We start from the raw sequence: 18769 nt of genomic DNA, 5'->3' as shown, positions 1-18769 counted from the left end.
ACATCTCTGGGTAGGTGAGTTTAGTTTTTTTCTCTACACTAGAAGGAAGACGTCCAGCCAATTACACTTTTGCATTTTAAGGTGAATTTTATTTGAAACATGGGACACTTCTGGTAAAATGGTGGATGCATAATTGTTTTTGTCAACATCTGGTTTGGTATACACTCTCCTCATTTTCTGCTTAACACCTCTGCTTAGGCTTTTCAGCAGTAATTCTTCTAATAAGTAGCAAATTACATCCCACATTTTGTTCTATAGAAGATACTCTTCCCTTCTTCCAAAAAAAAGGAAGTCAAAGAAGTTTCATGGGATAAATATCCACTGTCTTCACTGTCAGGAGGAGGACAGATGCATTAAGATAGACAGCTCAAAGTTAGAGCAGAGGCATGAGGGACACCAGAAGGCCATATTACGAGCATCTTCAGTATTCTGCATGGAAAGGATATTCCTTGTGATTTACGCACCTGAAAGAAATAAAGAAGTGAGAGGGAATGTTATTTTCATGGATGACCTAAATGTTATATAGAGATGCATTGGGTACATGGAGGAGCCGCCAAGGGAAAATCTGCATCTTGGAGTTACGGGGAGAATACATGGAGCTATGTGTCCTCATTTGTCTAATACAGACGAAGATGAAATGAACATCCATAACCCTTGTTTTTGTAATTTAAATTACAGAGATTTTTTTCTGGAAATGAAACTCAGAATGAGAATGTAATTTCTTTTCCTTTTTTTTGTTGTTGTTATTGGTTTGTTTGTTTGATTTCTTTTTAAAATGAAAATATTGAACTCTTTCCTGAAAAGTATTTTTGTGGACCTGCTTCTGCAGGGGAGTTGGACCAGATCATCTCTAAAGGTCCCTTCCAACCCCTACCAGTCTGTGATTTTGTGTGTATTTTCAGGACAAACCAGTTGGAATTTGAATTGGTGTGGTTTTTAAATAAACTGAATTTCATGCTACCTAGTAGCTGTGACACAAAATTGCCCATGAAAAATATTCAAAAGGTAAGGTTTGGAAGGAAACAAGCAGCATCACTTACATGGCCATTGTAGCGATCCTCCAGTTTCTGTTAAAGCTGAGAATGGCTGCCATCTCATCTTTAGACAATTCGAAGTCAAACACCTAACAAGAGAAACAGCTAGAAATCACCTCTTTGAACAATGAAACGGTGTGAAAAAAGACAAGATTAGAGAGCAGCACCACACAGGAGGCTCCATTTTCAGTCACGGGACACTGAATTAACAGAGGAACAACTTGTTTTATGGACATGAGAAGTATTTAATGAACATTGTTTATTCTGTGTAAGACTTTTCTGTCACGTTACTCCAAGCAAGCTGTGCCTGCTGGTTAATCCATACCCAACAAAACATAAAACACAAGAGCTATTTATCTTTCCTCTCCAAATGCAGGCCTGGCTTAACCCTCAGTAGAGTGTAGATGAGCATAAAAAAGAAAAATCATGGTCTTTTCTTTTTCTGAGGAGGCTTTAGGAAGGGTGAGAGGATCACTACTTGCTGTGCAAGGGCAAGCTGTGCCAGCCCTGAACATGCCGTGCACCCGGCTCACTCTTAGCGGCTCACCTTGAAGTTCTCCACAATGCGCTGTGGCGTGACAGACTTGGGAATCACAATCACATTTCTCTGGATCTGGAAGCGAAGGAGAACCTGTGGGAACAGAGCACTGAGTCAGAGAGAGGCCAGCTTCTGCTCTGGAGGAAGCAGAGCCTGTTCCAACAGCTGTCTTCCCCAAGATAGAGTCATTTGTGCAGAGCTGCGTTTTGAATCACTCTCCCTCTCAGTGGCCAAGGAGGCAAGTGGTGGAGGCCCAGACAGAAGGTCTCCTTTCACATCCAGTTTTGGGACAGTCAATTCCATTTCTTCCCACCTGGGCTTTCAGCAGTCTATGCAAGGCTTCCATTCTCTGCAAGAGGACTTCAGAGGAGCAGTGAAATCAGAAGATGGGTCTGGAATCTTTTTGAGGGCCAAAGAGATAATAGTAACATGTCTTCCAGGCCATATAATCAAAAACCCTCAAATATCTGCATTGGTACAATTGCCACAATTCATGGGAAACGGATAGAAGTTTACCCACTGTGTTTTCTTTAATGGCTCTGTTACAGGAAGGGATACTCACTGCCTACCTGTGCTGGAGTTTTCTTGTGTTTAGCTGCAATCTCTCCGATCCTGGGGTCATCCAGAAGGGAAGGATCCTCTGGCTTAGCCCTACAGAAGGGAAAGAAATTAGTGTCAAGAAACTTCCACAGAAAGAGAAACCTGTATTTAAATTAATGACTAATGATGCATTTACTATCTCAGTGCTTGAAGCACACTCCATGCCAGCTCCCTTGCAAAGCACAAAGCAATCTTACCATGGTCTGTCAGGAGAGCCAAGGGGACAGTATGCTGTTACAGCAATCCCTTTGGATTGACAGTACTTGATCAGCTTCTCCTGGGTAAGGTATGGATGACATTCAATCTGCCAACATAAAGGCACAGAGGCTGATAGTACCAGAACTGTTCTAATATTGTGCTCCACAAATTAGTTCCTAATCCAATTAGAGGCTGCCCTTTCTCCTAATTTGCCTGGGGACTACATTATAAGATGCTTTCTTAGTATTGAAGACACCTATTTTTATACTATGCTTATATGATTTTTACTGTGAGGGTTTCACAAAACTCATCTCTGGAATCTTTATTCTTCCAGGAAGAATGTTAACAGGGAAATAGTCCAGCTTGGCAAGATGAGACAAAAAGGGATGTATTCAAGTGCCTTCTGTACTGAGAAATATCCGCAGAGCAAATTTGGAACACACAGAGTGTCTACTGTGTTCTCCTTTTTTCCATCTCCTAATTCAACTGTAATAAAATCCTTATAATCCCTGAAAACAATTCACCCGCCCTCTCTTTGCAGCTTACCTGGTTATTTGCGGGCTTGTATTTCAGTCCTGGCTTGTTCAGGATTCTTTCAGTCTGCTCATGGTTAAAGTTGGAGATTCCAATGGCTTTTACCAGACCAGCATCCACCAGCTCTTCCATGGCCTAACACAAAGGGCAGCAAAGTCAGCATCTGGGATGCAAGGCAGGACATTTTCTTCCTGGACTTGCACCTTTGCCATCGTGGGAAGCACAAAATAACTATTCAGAGTTGCAAAGTTCTCTGAGGGAAGGGCAGGTACTGGTGCTACATTAGTGTTGTCTCACCCATGACCAACTTCTCATTCTCTGAGTTTGTGTAAATTCGCACCAAGCCGCTTGAGGATAGGAAGGATGCCACTTAGTAGTTCAGTACTGTGCAAGCACTGGGAAGCTGTGCCCCACACTGTAGGCCAGATCTCAACCTGCAGTATCTTCATTTCTGTAAAATTTATTTGAGTGATTCAGGAAGGACACAAGAACTGTGGTGAAGACAATTGTGCAGTTGTTCTGCTCGAGCAATGAACTTTTCCTACCCTCAGTGTGATCTGCAGCTCCACTGAAAGTGATTGTGCCGTTCAGTCAGATGGGCAATCACCTAAGGCACTTGAGGAATAATGACTCAACATGCACCTTATGAAAAGCTACTTTGTACCGTCTTATGTTTCTTCCAACTAATTTTTTGCTTTGATGAGACAGTGTTTCTGTGACTGTTGAAGGTAATGAAAACATGGAGAACACTGGTGACAAGGGAGTTTTCTCTGTGGCTGAACTTACCTCCCATGTCTGCAGAATATCTGTATTGCTGGGTATAGCCATGCCTTTGTCATCTATGGGAAACACCTCCTGTCCTGCCTGTCAGCAACAGAGAAAATGCTTGAAATAATTTCTTTTGAGACATTAGCTATGGAAAAGAACCAAACAGCAATGTGAGGAGTTAAATCTTAACGGGGCATGAAAAAAGCTCAAGGGATTCTCATCATACTTAATTCTTCAGTAATTTCTTATTCTGAGTTCATGACATTTGCGCCACCTGCTATTCCAAGAAAGATGGGGGTTTCTGCTGCACCCACTGAAGTGCTGTTCTGCAAAATGCCTGCAGGGAAACGATTTGCTCATAGAGCAATATCCTGGAGCCTTACATGGGTTCACTATTATTCATCTATTATTCCCTTATGTCCATTTAGGAATAATAGCTTCTGTAGTTGTTTTTACTGAGGTATGTGAAGGACTGACTTTGGTCCTGTAGAGGTACACATTTATCCTGGAGTGCATTTGCCGAAAAAGATACTGCTGGCAGGTTTCCTGTGGGGAAACTCAGTATTTAAGTTGCTGTCTTAGGAATGTTAAACCAGCCTGTAACTAGACAATGTGACCAAAGTATTTTGAGTGGTTGGGATTTTGTAGATGCCACAATATTATGCAGATTCACTTGACAGCTTTGTGCACAAAGCTAACTAAAGCAATACTGAGAGAACTGAATGGAGTGGAACTCAAAAGCATTAGGCAGAATGGAGATTTTGATCTGGATGTAGCAGAAAGGAAGGCTAAGGATGGATTTATATATATATATATATATATATATATATCCCCCCCCCCCCCACTCATGTGTGAAAGGAAATAAATCCTTTGATGTACATGTAGTCTGCAGAAGTTTGGTGTAAAAAAACTTCATCTTTTTAAATCCCAGGCCTGTGAAGAAACACTAAGGCTTCTACAAGCAAAGGTCAGCTCAATCTGGACTGTATTAAGTGCTTGGTGATTAAAGACAGACATGGAAACCAGAAGCATTTTCTTGTACTAAGTGATTCTGTAGCATGCAGAGGAAGGAATTTTTGTCAGGCAGCAAAGCACAGCCCTCCTTCCCACAAGGGGTAATTTTCAGATGAGCATGATTTGGATTTGTAAAAGAAGGGAAAATTACATAACTTATGCTTGCAGCTGGGAGGCCTGATCTTAGTGCTAGGTCTGCATCTCTGTTCTCACAAGGGCAGAGGACGCTGTGCCAGCAGCAGTCTCAGAGGCAGAGATGAAGAGCTGGGCTCACATGGGCAGAGTTAAGCTGTGCTGGTGCACACAACAGACACAAGCTCCTTCTGGACTGGAGCAGCAGTAGTGCTGCAAGTGTTACTGGCAGTTTGGAGGACATTTCTCAGGAGAGAAAGCCAAGGGCATTGCACTTACTGTACCTTGAACCCAAGAGGCCAGTGCATGAGGTAGAGATCCAGGTAATCCAGTTTCAGGTCAGTGAGAGTTTTCTGACAGGCTGCCTTCACCAGAGGCTTTTCATGAAATGTGCACCACAGCTAGAGACAAAAAAACAAGGCATACTGTGACCTCCCGAGTTAAAGCTCTTGGGTGCTGTCCTGCACAGGGCAGAAATGCTCCATTTTCTTTGAAAGGTGATGTGGAATGAGACCGTCCTACGGCTTTTCAGATTGGACTGGCCTGTCACACTGAGTGTGATATGTGCATTGGGAGTGTACATGATCAGACAGATCTGTAGGGAAAATCTCCTATTGCAAAGTCAGGTTTGGGTAGGACAGAATGGCTGAGCTCATGAAAAGTTTCTGTCAGATTTGACCATTTGTACATCTCCTTTTAAAAAACATACACAGGCAAAGCCAAGCAAACATAAGCCAAGCCACAAAGAGGTGGCTGTCACCAACCTTTATAAACCAAGGTAAGAAGTAACTCCAGGATGCAGCTAAACAGCCTGTTTTCCTTAGTAAGCAAGAGAAGGAGAACTCACCCAGCACACCTTCCTTGGGACATGTGCTGAGCAGATTACACTGTCCCAAGATGCCCAGAACCTGCTCTTCCTCACACGGTAGAGACACCCCTTTGGCAGGGCTGGGGACCCGGCTGCTGGAACAAGCACGAGCCACCACCAAGCTCATCTCCTCTGCTATGCTTTAGCAGTCAATGAGGTGCCATTACCAAACGGGTTCTGCCTCTATATACGTCCATGACACTCTGCATTGTGGGTTTCTACCTTTGTCTGGTGGTGCCTGGCCCTTTCTGCCTTTTCCTGCTTCCCTTCTTCTGCACCAGCTGGTCTACAGCTGACCTCTCCTCCTCCATCCCCCAGCACATGTGGGTCTGCTCAGCGGTGTGCCAGACCACAACAGGGCACAGACACAATGTATGCTTGTTGGGTTGGAAGGGACCTTTAGCGATCATCTGGTCCAACCCCCCTGCAGAAGCAGGGTCACCTAGATCAGGTCGCAAAGGAACATGTCCAGACCTCTAAGAAAGGAGACTCTACATCCTCCCTGGGCAGCCTGTGCCAGTGCTCCGTCACCCTCACAGTAAAATTAGTTTTTTCTTATATTTAAATGGAACTTTTTGTGTTGCCAGCTGTTTATAAAGAATGAGATGAAGCAGTAAACTTGTATCAGGAGTAACTTGAATGTTGTTGTTGTGAAGGCAATAATCACTCAAAGACGTAGAGGGTCTAAGTAATGCACGTGCAGAGACGTACAGGGGCAACACAGTACAACCACCAGAGTTGACTCGAAGCCACCCTTCCTTTGCTAGCTACCTCCTTATATGCTGCTTCTGCCCATGAGATCACCCAGGGCCCAATTGATTAACTTGCAGCACCTGTTTCTGAAGTAGCATGCCAGCTGCATTAACTTATCCCTACCATCTTTATTCAAGCTGGCTGGTCCAAGCTACGTCTGTGCCTACAATTCCCCCCTTTTTCTTTTTTGAACCAGCCAGCCTTTAGCAACACATTTCAGAATTAAAGGTACATGAAGAAAACATAAATATTTTTACCCATGGCCATGAGTTTACAACAAAAGGTCAATAACAGCTACATCGCTGAACAATACAATACAGAAATCCATAAAGTCAAAATAAACAATCTGATATGTGTTGGTAGGAGGGACGCACACTGGCAGGAAGGGATGAGGTCTTGGTAGCTCCACTGATATTTCTTTTTCCTGATGTAGTTCTGGACTTTTCTTCAGATCCTTTAGCATGCTGATCTGTGAGCATTATCAATAAGATGGAAGTATCTCTTCATCTGTTGGTCATCTTAAGTTCTTTAATTCTTTTATAGCTGAAGGAATTTACAGCAGCCTAAGTGGTGCCACAGTTGCGAGGGTTTACATTTTAATAGAGTGATGGATTGAGGGTGGATCACTTGGTTCTTTCCTCAAGATTGTTTTTTCCATTGGTCTTACAGTTAAGTCCTTTCTGTTGATGTGGCTTGATCCATTTTGCCGGAATCCATCGGGGACCTTGATCTGTAATGACACAAGCATAGCCTCTTCCCCACGTTAACAGATCTGCAGGTCCTTGCCACTCTCCAGTAGTGGGATTCTTATACCAAACTTTAGGTTTGTCAGTAAAATCCAAATCCCGACTCATTTGGGCAAAGTGTGTTAATGCCGGTGGTTCATTCCGGTTTGCCACAATTCTGAGATGATTCATTGTATAAAGGGCTTTCATTAGTCTGTCTTGAGGACTCACCCCCTCTTCCCCCGTTTTTTGTTTTTCTAGAAGGCCTTTTAAGGTTTGATGTGTACGTTCAATAATGGCTTGACCGGTGGAATTTCCTGGGATACCAGTAGTATGTTTAACACCCCATAAGTTTAGAAACTTACGTGTTTTACTGGCTATGTATCCCGAGCCATTATCAGTTTTTATCTCTCTTGGAACACCAAGGACAGCAAAGCAACTCCTCCAATGTCTTATGACGTCTCGAGAACTGTCACTGGTTAAGGCTGTGGCCCAGACCATGGCTGAATAAGTATCAATAGTAACATGTATACGTTTAAATCGCCCAAAAGGAGCATAGACAGTGATATCTGATTGCCATATACCTAATGGTGCCAGACCCCTGGGATTGACTCCTACACCTAGGCCGATCTGATTCTGGCATGCAGGGCACGTGGAAACAATACCCTGAGCGTCCGATATGGTCAGGTCAAACTGCTTCGCCAGCATTTTCGCACTTTGATGAAAAAAATCGTGCGATCTTCGGGCTTGAGAAAATTTGTCAATTATTGGCCCCGTAGGTATCAATAAAGGAGCTGCCACTATCCTGTCAACAATTTCATTGCCAACTGATAGGCCATCTTTTAAGCCCGAATGGCTTCGAATATGTCCAATATAATAAGCAGTTTGCCGTTCATTTATCTGATGCCAGAGTCTCAGAAATAAGTTATACAGATTCTGATTAGAGATTTCTTTCAACAGCGCTCTCTCTAATCGAGTGACAGCATCGACCACATAGAGGGAATCGGAGATGATGTTTAATGGGACGTCTGACCATTTCTCAAAAGTTTTAACTACAGCCATCAGTTCCAGCAGTTGAACTGAACTGCCTGGGGAGTGGACAGTTAGATTTTGCCATTTTCCATTTTCCCACCAAACCACTCCTGCTTTGGCTTGGATCTTACTGGCGTCGGTAAAAACAGTCAGGCCTTTAACGGGTACTGCTGATCTCAACGGCCGGTCTTCCATTTGAAATTTAACAGAGAACAATTTATGGGCCGGATAATGATTATTTATAGTTCCTGGATATGACAATAAGGCCCACTGTAATTCATCAGATTGTTGCAGTGCCCAGTTCAAGAACTCATCTGTGAGAGGAACGAAAATGATGTCTGCCTCAATCCCTGCTATTTCCAGCAGACGTTTCCTGGCCTTAACTATTATTTTTGCAATTGCCTCAAGCCTTGTGGTAATTGTTTTTTGTAAATTATATGGCAAAAATATCCACTCCAAGATCCTCAATGGGTCTTTCGCTACTGAATCCCATTGCATCAAGATTGCCATTACATGCTGGTTTTGACTTATCACAGCAATGTTAATTGACAAGTCAGGATCATATCGGTGACTGTAGTTATTGACTATCTTGCTTCCTATTTTTTCTATTGCTTGGATTTGCTGCCGAGACAGTCTTCGCGCACTATCAGCCTCTACTGAGCCCTTTAACAAAGGCATTAGTGGCGCAAGATCCTCATTTGTGATACCACATATGGTTCGTACCCATTGGATATCACCTATCAGCTTTTGAACGTCTGTTAAGTTAGCAATATCTGTTTTAATTGCCACCTTCTGAGGATAAATGCGCGCATCAGTGATAATATTACCTAAATATTTCCAAGAGGCGTGCATTTGTACCTTCTCTGGCGCGATCACCAACCCGGAGTTGCTTAACTGTCGGTTCACTTCTTGTAGAATGCGATGCTGGTCCAGGTCTTTTCCTGCAATCAAGATATCATCCATATAATGGTAAAATAAGACACGAGGGTATTTTTTGCGCAGAGGTGCCAGTGCCCAGGCAACATAAGTTTGACAAATAGTTGGTGAGTTCTTCATTCCCTGAGGTAAAACAGTCCATTGATATCGTTTTGCTGGCTCTTGTTTGTTAATCGATGGTACTGTAAAGGCAAACTTCTCACTGTCATCCTCATGTAAGGGAATTGTGAAAAAACAGTCCTTTAAGTCAATCACCAACAGGGGCCACTCTTTTGGAAGCATTGCAGGAGAGGGTAATCCTGGCTGTAAAGCACCCATGTCCTGCATCACTGCATTAACAGCTCTTAAATCATGTAACAGCCTCCACCTCCCTGATTTTTTAGGGATAGTAAAAATTGGTGTATTCCATGGACTGGTGGATGGCTTAATATGACCCTTCTCTAGTTGTTCATTTACTAATTCATGAATGTGGGCGAGCTTTTCTTTGCTTAGCGGCCATTGATCAATCCAAACTGGTTTATCTGTTAGCCAGGTTAACTTCAGGATTGGTCGCCCATCAATGGCCGCCATTAAAAATTTTCATTTGACAAACGAAAGCCCATTTGGCTTAAGGCGTCTCTACCCAAAAGCCAAACTGAAGTATTCATTACATAGGGCCTAATTTGCACACATCTATTCTCTTCGCCCTGTATACATACGGAAATCAGGTCTGTGCTAATTTTTGTCATCTGTATTCCTCCTACTCCAACGACAGGGGTGTCTAAATTCTCTAAAGGCCAGCTTTTTGGCCAATAGGATAATGGGACAATAGTAACATCTGCTCCCGTATCTAGTAATGTGTTGTACCCAACCATGTGTTCACCATTTGGATGTTGGAATACAACCGTCTGAGTGGGCTTTCCCTGTGAAAGCGGCACCGCCAGTCTTACCTCAGGTACTCCAGTGGATCCAAAACCACCGTCTCGACGTTTACGACTTCCTGCGAAAGGAACTTTAGCTCTGAAAGGAACTAATTGCGCTATTTTAGTTCCTTTAGGTATATGAACTGGTGGCTGCCAAACTTTAACCATTATTCCAATATTTCCTTCATAGTCTGCATCAATTACACCGGGGAGCACAAAAATACCCTGTCGAGAGGCCGATGACCGTCCTAAAAGCAAAGCGCTTAATCCATAGCCAAGGGGTCCATTAACATTAGAGGAGATAATTGTTACCTCTGTGTTGTGGATGGTTACATCTACTGCTGTTTCCACATCCACTCCTGCGCTTCCTGCAGTGGCTGATCTGAGGCCATCCAGGCAGCTCTTGGTGTTGAAGGGCGTTTTTGTGTCATCGCGCTCGCCCTTTTTGCGCTCGTCAACCCGTTTCCCTTATGCATTGTATGTCTGGCCACTCGAGAGCGGCACTCAGTGGCTCTATGGCCAAACTTGCCACATCTGTAACAATTACCATGAAATCTGCCATTGGACCCAGATGGCCTGGCGGAGCTGTTTGTCCATACCAATGGTCTGGACCGACATTGATTTTTCACGTGTCCTATTTTTCCACAGTTAAAGCACTTTGGCCTCCGATCTCCTTTGTGGGCTTGAACTAAAGGTTTCAATGCTGTTGCCATTGCCTCAGCTAAATGTGCTGACGATCCTACCCTAGAGCAGGCTTCTATCATGTCGACCAAAGTTGCTGTCCGCGGGAGAGCCTGCAGGATCTTTTTGCAGTCATGATTAGCGTTAGCAACTGCTAAGTGTAATCCTATTTCCGCCTTTACTTCAGCCGACATGTTTGGTATACGATCCAGAGCTGCTCTTAGACGGTCTAGGAAGGTCATGAAAGGCTCATTAGGTTTTTGAATAATAGTTGTATATGAGGGAACTGGCACCCCCATATCAGGAACAATCTTAAATGCTTGACGTGCCAGTGTCTGTGTTTGCTGCAAGATAGCTTCATGCAGCCGGGCTTGTACCTGAGGATCAGCGAATGCTCCTTTACCCAGCATCATGTCTGCTGTGACGACTCGCCGCGGATCTCCCTGTTGTAAGTCCATGTTTTCCACCACCGTCAGATCAACTCTTTTTTCCCATTCAGACTCCCATAGTAATACCTGAGTGGGCTTCAGGAAAGTTTCTGCAAGCTTCCGGCAGTCAAATGGAGTCATTAACCCACTGGCAAAAATATGATCCAGTAATGTCTGAACGTATGGGTTGGACAAGCCATATTGCATTACTGCTTTCTGGCCTTCTCTTACCAATTTCCAATCTAAAGGTGCCCATTGTCGTTTTCTTTGTGCTGTTATTACTGGAAAGGCTTGTGGAATAAATTCGCCTTCGATTACCGCATCACGTATGAGGCCTCTCCATTTCTTAGCCGGATCATAATCATCTGGACGAGGATCTCTGAGTACCTGTGGGGATGAAACTTTAATCTTTGTTTTGGTTAATTCATTAATTCGTTCCAACAGTTGATTAGCTGTTGCTTTTGGTTTTTCTATCAGTTCCTCCAGCTGGGCCAAAGTGTGTTTCATATCTTCTCCGTGTTGTATTAACTCTTCCTTTAATAATTGTCTTTGTTGATCTTCACTAGAAGTTGGGGGTGATGATGGCAGAGGGATACACTCAGGGATTGATGAGCTCAGGGGCAACGGCATATCATTTGTAAAACGTACCTTCCGTTCTCTGTTAGGTACTCCTTCAGGTATAGCAGAAGGGTGGGATGGGGCAGGATGGTGAAGGGTGGGTGGGAGGGGAGGAGAAGCAATGTGTGTATTCGGCTCCTGGAACGGTGCTCTAGGGGGTTCTGGGGGAGGTGGGCTCACATCCATGCTCTCCTCTTCCAGAGGTGGAGCCGAGGGTATTACAACATTATCCCCTCCGAAGAATCTCTGAGTATTTTCTTCTAGAGGTGGAGCCGATGGCACTATAAAGTCACCACCTCCAAAGAATCTTTTAGCATCCACTGGGAACGCAGATGGTGCAGCAGCTTCTGCTTTCATGGCAGCAGCGGCAGCACGCTCAGCTTCTAGCTGGTGTATAATGGATGATACCAATTTACACAAGCCAATAGCATTATTCAACATGTCTCCTAGCTTTTCCCAGTGTCCTTTTTCATATACTTCTTGGGGGGAAGCAAAGAGACCTACTTCCTGTCCCCATCTTACAAGCCTTAGCAAAGGCTCTCTTTCATAATTGAATCCTTTTTCCGCAAGGATATGCTGGAGGGTGTCAATAGGACTTTCCTCTTTGCTTAGCATTTTTCCCATTATATCAGTTTGCTCAGATTACTTGCCTTTTCCAGCAGAAATCCAAGTGCTTTTCTGCCGAGGGTTCTTGATCCAACCAATTCAGCGAATCACGTCGGGGTCACCAAATGTTGTTGTTGTGAAGGCAATAATCACTCAAAGACGTAGAGGGTCTAAGTAATGCACGTGCAGAGACGTACAGGGGCAACACAGTACAACCACCAGAGTTGACTCGAAGCCACCCTTCCTTTGCTAGCTACCTCCTTATATGCTGCTTCTGCCCATGAGATCACCCAGGGCCCAATTGATTAACTTGCAGCACCTGTTTCTGAAGTAGCATGCCAGCTGCATTAACTTATCCCTACCATCTTTATTCAAGCTGGCTGGTCCAAGCTACGTCTGTGCCTACACTTGAATGTGTTATGAATTACCTTATCCTACAGGTTAAAGTTTGGCTCCAGTGTTTAAGCTTCCTACTATGAAAACAGGATAGGTGAAACATTTCCCCGCCCTGCTGCAGGGTGGAAGGTCATCAGATCCTTACCTTACTGACAATGAAGAGGTCTTCTCGTTTCACAACACCTTCCTTGATTTTCTGCTGGATCCCATCCCCAACTTCCTTCTCGTTCTGGTACACGTAGGCACAGTCAAAGTGGCGGTACCCAGCATCAATGGCAGCCATCACTGCAGCTGTTACCTTACCTGGGGGGGACTGAAAATAATGCCTAAGTCTTTAGAAAATCTGAAATCAGCACATGCTACAGACCTGTATCCTAGTGAGGTACAAATAGGAAAACCACCTCACGGAAAGCAATCCCACCACCACTCCAGGTTGGTTGTTTTTTCTGCCCTGCTTTTCTCTAAGGCTGTTACCTTCCAGGTGCCCAGCCCCAGAAGGGGCATCTTGGCTGTGGTGTTCAGCTGCACGTAGGTCGCCATGGCCCTGCCTGCTATCTGGCCAGCCCCTTTTCACCTGCCTGTTCTCAAGGCGGTTTAATAGTGACTGGTTGCTGGCCAGGAACGGAGGGGTGGAGCAATGCCAATGCTCTGAGCCCTCCCATCTCTGGCAAACAGGGCTTTTTCCTCTGTAGACTCAACCCACACAAGTTAATGTGAAAGCTGAAATGATTCACAAAGGTGCTTCCTCCTCTGAGGTATCCAGTGGTGTGCTCTGCAGACCTTTTCTCCTGGCAAAGTTCTTTATCAAAAGAGGATTAAGGGTAACTGTGCCCCAATCTGGCCTGTGTATGTCCAGGGTGCAGCTCCTGCAGCAGCCTGTCCACGTGCTATGTACATGAGTAGTTCACGTGTACCTCGCTTGTGGTATGCACTGGGGTGTTGCAACATACTGTTGCAGTTCACCTCATCAATTGGTAGATGGAGAGCCCATTTCATTCAGTAGTGCTTTGGCCCGTGGTTTGTCCTCAGTAAAGCCAGAGAGGTGTCACAGAATTAGTCAATAAACAAGAGATAGAAGGCTATCACTCTGAGCTCATGGAGCTGCTCCTTCACTGCTGCCTGTGTGAACTGTGCTGTCTGTTGTGAACCATGTGCTAAAGATGGGCTGAGAGCTTCAGCTGGAGCAGGATGACCCCATGACAGTGATGGTGGCCTGGACTGGTCTATTCTTGACAGAGCTTTGTCGCCCTTCATGTTGAGGAAGTGAGACAGCTAGAGGAACCTCAGTGTGAATTTACAGAGGAAGTGGTTCGTTTTCACCCATGAGCACGAAGGTGATGGTATCTACACTTCACAGGCTCAGTAGTGAAATGCAGGGGAGAACAGAGAAGTTCACACAGGGCGTGCATGGCAAAAATTAAGTACCTATTTTTTCCCAATCTTAACAGGACTATCCCCCTGCTAAAATGCTAGAGTTGTCTGTTTTTTCTTTTCAGTTCTCTTTGTTTTATCTGTACAAGCAACAGGCCTGTCTATGGCTTGTTTTTTAGTTGCCAGGGCATTCTTAAGGGGGAATTTCATAATGCAGAGACATGTGAGTGTAGAACAGAAAAGGTGTCCTGTAGCTGCATGGTCATCGTGGATGTCATACGCAATTAGTGTAATAAACTCATACATCCTTTGGCACAGAAATAGAATGGGATCCAGGTAATGGATAGAAGGGTGTATTTTGATGTTTGCACACACGGGGGCAGAGTTCAACTTGTGTGTGACCGCTGCTCTTGATTTTCTTCAATAATCTCTCAGCAGATTGAATTGCATATTGCATTCCTTAGACTTTGTAATAATGAGAAACTGGAAATCTCTCCATCTCAGCCTCTTTTCCTAAAAAGGATAAGAACAAGGAAAAATAAGGTGGTTTACATTTGTAATAAATAAGTAGGTGTGAATATTTTTCTGGTAGGGCCTCAAAAGATACAATCTGGAAAATTAGCAATTATCCCTAACACACTGACTTTCTGAATTGTCTGATCCTGCAATTAAAGACACAGGCAATAATTTTATTTTTTTCTGCTCTCTTTTGTACTGAAAGGTATGGTACTGCTTTTCTGCCTCCACTCCCTGCTTGCTCTCAAAGAAGTTCCAAAATTTGCACTTTTAAGCATTGTCAAGTGTATGTGGGAAATCAGGTCTGTTTTCTCCCTCTTATAAACTGGGCATGCACTTACAACGTGCTGTATATCCCAGGGGGAACAGAAAGACTGTGTAAAATTTAGGGTGGTTGGATTTACTACAACTGGTAGCACTCAGCAACCCTGCTCAGCACCTCTAGCTTGTTTTTGACTGCAATAGTCAATGGGGATTGTGGGCTGTCTACAGTTGTAGGAAACAGTATGTGCTGTACAGTGTTGGGTTATTAACTACACATTTGCAGTCAGAGACTACTTCCATTGGGAGATTTGCCATTGATTCAACAGCATCAGAGCAAGCCTTTTGTTAAAATGTCTGCCAACAGTGTCAGCTCTCTCTTTGTTCAGCTGATATAATACCAAACTCTGTGTAACCTATTTTATATATTGGCCCTAATGCCCTCGGAATGACTGGACATCATGATTTCCACAGTGTATGTTTTCCAGTGCTTCATCACCAGTGGTCCCTTCTGTTCCTACCCTGCAGCTCACTAAGCAGCCATGGTGATGGCTAAGACACAATGGGGGAGACAAAATTCCTCAGGATCTGCATCCCAGCCTTGGCCTGAGCATGCTGGCATCTGGGAGATTGAACCGAGAACAGCAAGAAGAGTAAGAACTGACCTTTTCCCAAGCCCTTTCCCCACTCTGTAGTGTAAATCAGTGCACTCAAGCTGATAGAACAGGCACTGGGATATCATGCCAGGCTAAGAAAGCAGAGCTGCTAAAAACTGTTTATGGCCTTTTTAATACTTTTGCTCAGTCACTTTTGCTCACTATCCTCTGGAGAGGGAAAGACTTCCCAGAAGGAGTAGTCGCATTCTGACGTTTACATGGAATTGGACACACAGGGAGCCTGAACTGATGTATTTTGGTTTCTGAGAAAAACCCATCCCATCTTGCTTCGAAGCTGTACTAACTAAAACTGTTACAAACAGAGGAAATAGGGGAAAGTCTGTGAAACATCAGCTTGAAACTGCCCTGAAGAGGAACTTTTTAACTTAGCAAAACTGCAGGAAGGTAGAGTTTTTGAGAGCTACATTAAATGGGGTGATTTGGTGATAAAAAGAAGTCTAACTTGCCAACAAGCGGGTACCTGAGGGTAAATAAGACAGGAAGAGATAGTTGATAAAACTGTCAAACAGCAGGGAGCAGAGCCCTGGAGGCAGTGGAGGAGGTGTTGATGGCAGACAAGGGCAAAACAAGGCATGTTCAGAGTATTCCCAAAGTAAAATGCCAGTATTCCCAAAGTAAAATACAGTTGCATTTTCTTGTGATTCTTGTCTACATGAAAATCTTGTGCTGTTTCATTATGGTGATGCAAATGCCTTTTTTGGACACATGTCAGTGGAAGTATGTTGTATATTGATTTAGCTTAAATCTGTTCCTTACTGCTTCAGTTAAAACTGTAGAAAGCACTCTTCAGCAAAATAACATCTATCCTCCCACAGACTTAGAATTAATTTAACAGCATCTGGTTTTGAACTGGTTTCATTGATCTGCAACTTCCTTGCACAGGCCAGGACTGGTTGCTGCAAAACCAGAAGCACGTCAGTGTCTTCTGTGTCTTTTCTCAAATTTGCAAAAAGAAACCTTCTGATTGTAGACTGAAAAGATGGAATAATGTGGGACTGGCAAGTACTTTGCTTGATTTGCTCTAGCTCAAGCCCTGTGAAAAGAGCAGGTACTAAAGCATCAACCAAAAATATACCTTCTCAGGTTTGTTTTTTTTTTCCTGTGGAAGAGTGGGCTTTATAATGAGAGAATAAGTGACTTAAGTTAAATAGGAAGGACACCGGGGCCAGCCTTGAAACCCAGATCATCTGCAAATGGAAAATTTGCCATCCCAGACCTACGTTCCTGTCTAGTTCTGTCAGTAGACATGATTATCACAGGAGAGAGATTTTCCTCTCTCTCACATGTGTAGACTGCAGGTTTCTGCAGACCGTAGGTTTTCCAAAACTCATCACTTTTGAGAACAGTTTGCTATTTTGCTTGCCAAGTTGAGGCTATGGTCCTCATGGAAAAATATTTTCATGCTCCATTTCATGTTTCGGCCATCACTTGTGTCTAGTTTTGACAAGAAGAAGAGGTGCCTCAGATGCCTCAAGAGTGGAGGAAGGGACATGTTTTCTGTTTGTGAAACACAGAAGTGATGACAATATTTAAAATTAGAATAAATACAACTTAAACTGGTCACTGGTCTAAAAGACAATAAGAAAAGTTTCTATACATGAGTTAGTAACAAAAGGAGGACTAAGGGGAATCTTCATCCTTTAATGCAGGCCGGGAGAAGCATAGTGAACAAGGATGAGGAAGAGGCTGAGGTATTTAATGCCTTCTTTGCCTCAGTCTTCAATGGTTAAACCAATTGTTCTCTGGGTACCCAGTCCAGTGGGCTGTAAGACAGCGACAGGGAGCAGAATGAACCCCTTTAGTAAGGGCAAATGGTGTGTGACCTGCTGCTCCATCTCGACACACACAAGTCAATGGGGCTGGATGGGATCCACCCGAGGGTGCTGAGGGAGCTGGCAACTCTCCATCACCTACCAGCAGTCCTGACTCACTGGAGGATAGCAAATGTGACCCCCATCTACAAGAAGGTCCAGAAGGAGGATCTTGGGAACAAAGGCCTGTCAGCCTGGCCTTGGTGCTGTGAAAGGTTATGAAGCAGATTATCCTGAGCACCATTGTGAGGCACATACAGGACAATCTAAGGGTTCAGGCCCAGTCAACGTGGCTTCATGAAAGTCAGGTCCTGCTTGATCAATTTCATCTCCTTCTGTTGACAATGTGACTGACCTAGTGGATGAGGGAAAGGCTGTGGAGGTGGTCTACTTGAACTTTAGTAAGGCCTTCAACACCATTTCTCACAGCATTCTTTTGGGGAAACTGGCTGCCCATGTGTGGTGGTGAATCCAGTTAGCAGCCGTTCACTAGTGGTGTTCCCCTGGGCTTGGTGCTGGGGCCTGTTCTGTTTAATATGTTTCTGGATGAGGGTATCACGTGCATCCTCAGTAAGTTTGCAGATCACACTAAGCTGAGTGGGAGTGTAGATGGGTAGGTAGGCTCTTCAGAGGGACCTGGACGGTCTGGATCGATGGGCTGAGACTAGTTGTACGGGATTCAGCAAGACCAAGTACTGATTCCAGCACTTGGGCCACAACAACCCCGTGCAATGATAAAGGCTTGAGGTTGTGTGTCTGGAAAGCTGTCTAGTGGAAGAAGACCTGGAGGTGAACATGAACATTTAGTCTGGAGAGGAAGAGGCTGAGGGGAGACATGATGACTCTCTATAAGACTACCTGAAAGGAGGTTATAGCGAGCTGGGGATTGGTCTCTTCTCCCAAGTAATGAGTGATAGGACAAGAGGAAATGGCCTCAAGTTGCGCCAGGGGAGTTTTAGATTGGATATTAGGAAAAACTTTTTCACTGAGAAGGTTATTAAACACTGGAATAGGCTGCCCAGGTAGATGTTGGAGTCACCATTCCTGGAGATACTTAAAAGACAGGTATATGAGGTGCTGAGGAGTATGGTTTAGTTTAGTGATGGGCTTGGCAGTGTGAAGTTAGTGGCTGGACTCAATGATCTTAAAGGTCTTTTCTAACCAAAATGATTCTATGATTCTATTAATTTCCTTATGTTTGAAAAACAAATCAAAATGAAGCACACAGTAAAACCAATTAGTTCATCTTAATTTCAAATAACATGAAATATACTACTGTGGAATCTGTGCAATTAGAGATGAATAGAAATTGCTATAAAACCTGAACTCATACACAACAAGGGAATCAGATTGTTTTAGCTGACTGAGTT

General features: G+C 44.0%; 2 protein-coding genes across 2 annotated transcripts in view; one reads left to right on the top strand and one right to left on the bottom strand.

Annotated features, from left to right (window-relative positions):
• The window catches only part of BPGM (bisphosphoglycerate mutase), a 46275-nt gene that overhangs the window by 3723 nt on the left and 23783 nt on the right, over positions 1–18769 (top strand). The window lies entirely within an intron of this gene.
• LOC104549638 (aldo-keto reductase family 1 member B1) lies at positions 400–13303 on the bottom strand. Its single transcript, XM_062009522.1, has 10 exons — positions 13238–13303; positions 12909–13076; positions 5103–5219; positions 3691–3768; positions 2917–3039; positions 2370–2476; positions 2142–2223; positions 1582–1665; positions 1041–1123; positions 400–464 (listed from the first exon to the last, which is right to left on the bottom strand). Exons 1-10 carry the CDS (start codon positions 13301–13303, stop codon positions 422–424), a joined length of 951 nt encoding a protein of 316 aa, XP_061865506.1. The 3' UTR covers positions 400–421.

The sequence above is a fragment of the Colius striatus genome, chromosome 1, assembly GCF_028858725.1.
Source record: "Colius striatus isolate bColStr4 chromosome 1, bColStr4.1.hap1, whole genome shotgun sequence".
NCBI classification, from domain to species: Eukaryota; Metazoa; Chordata; class Aves; order Coliiformes; family Coliidae; genus Colius; species Colius striatus.
This window is presented reverse-complemented; position numbering and strand designations above follow the sequence as displayed.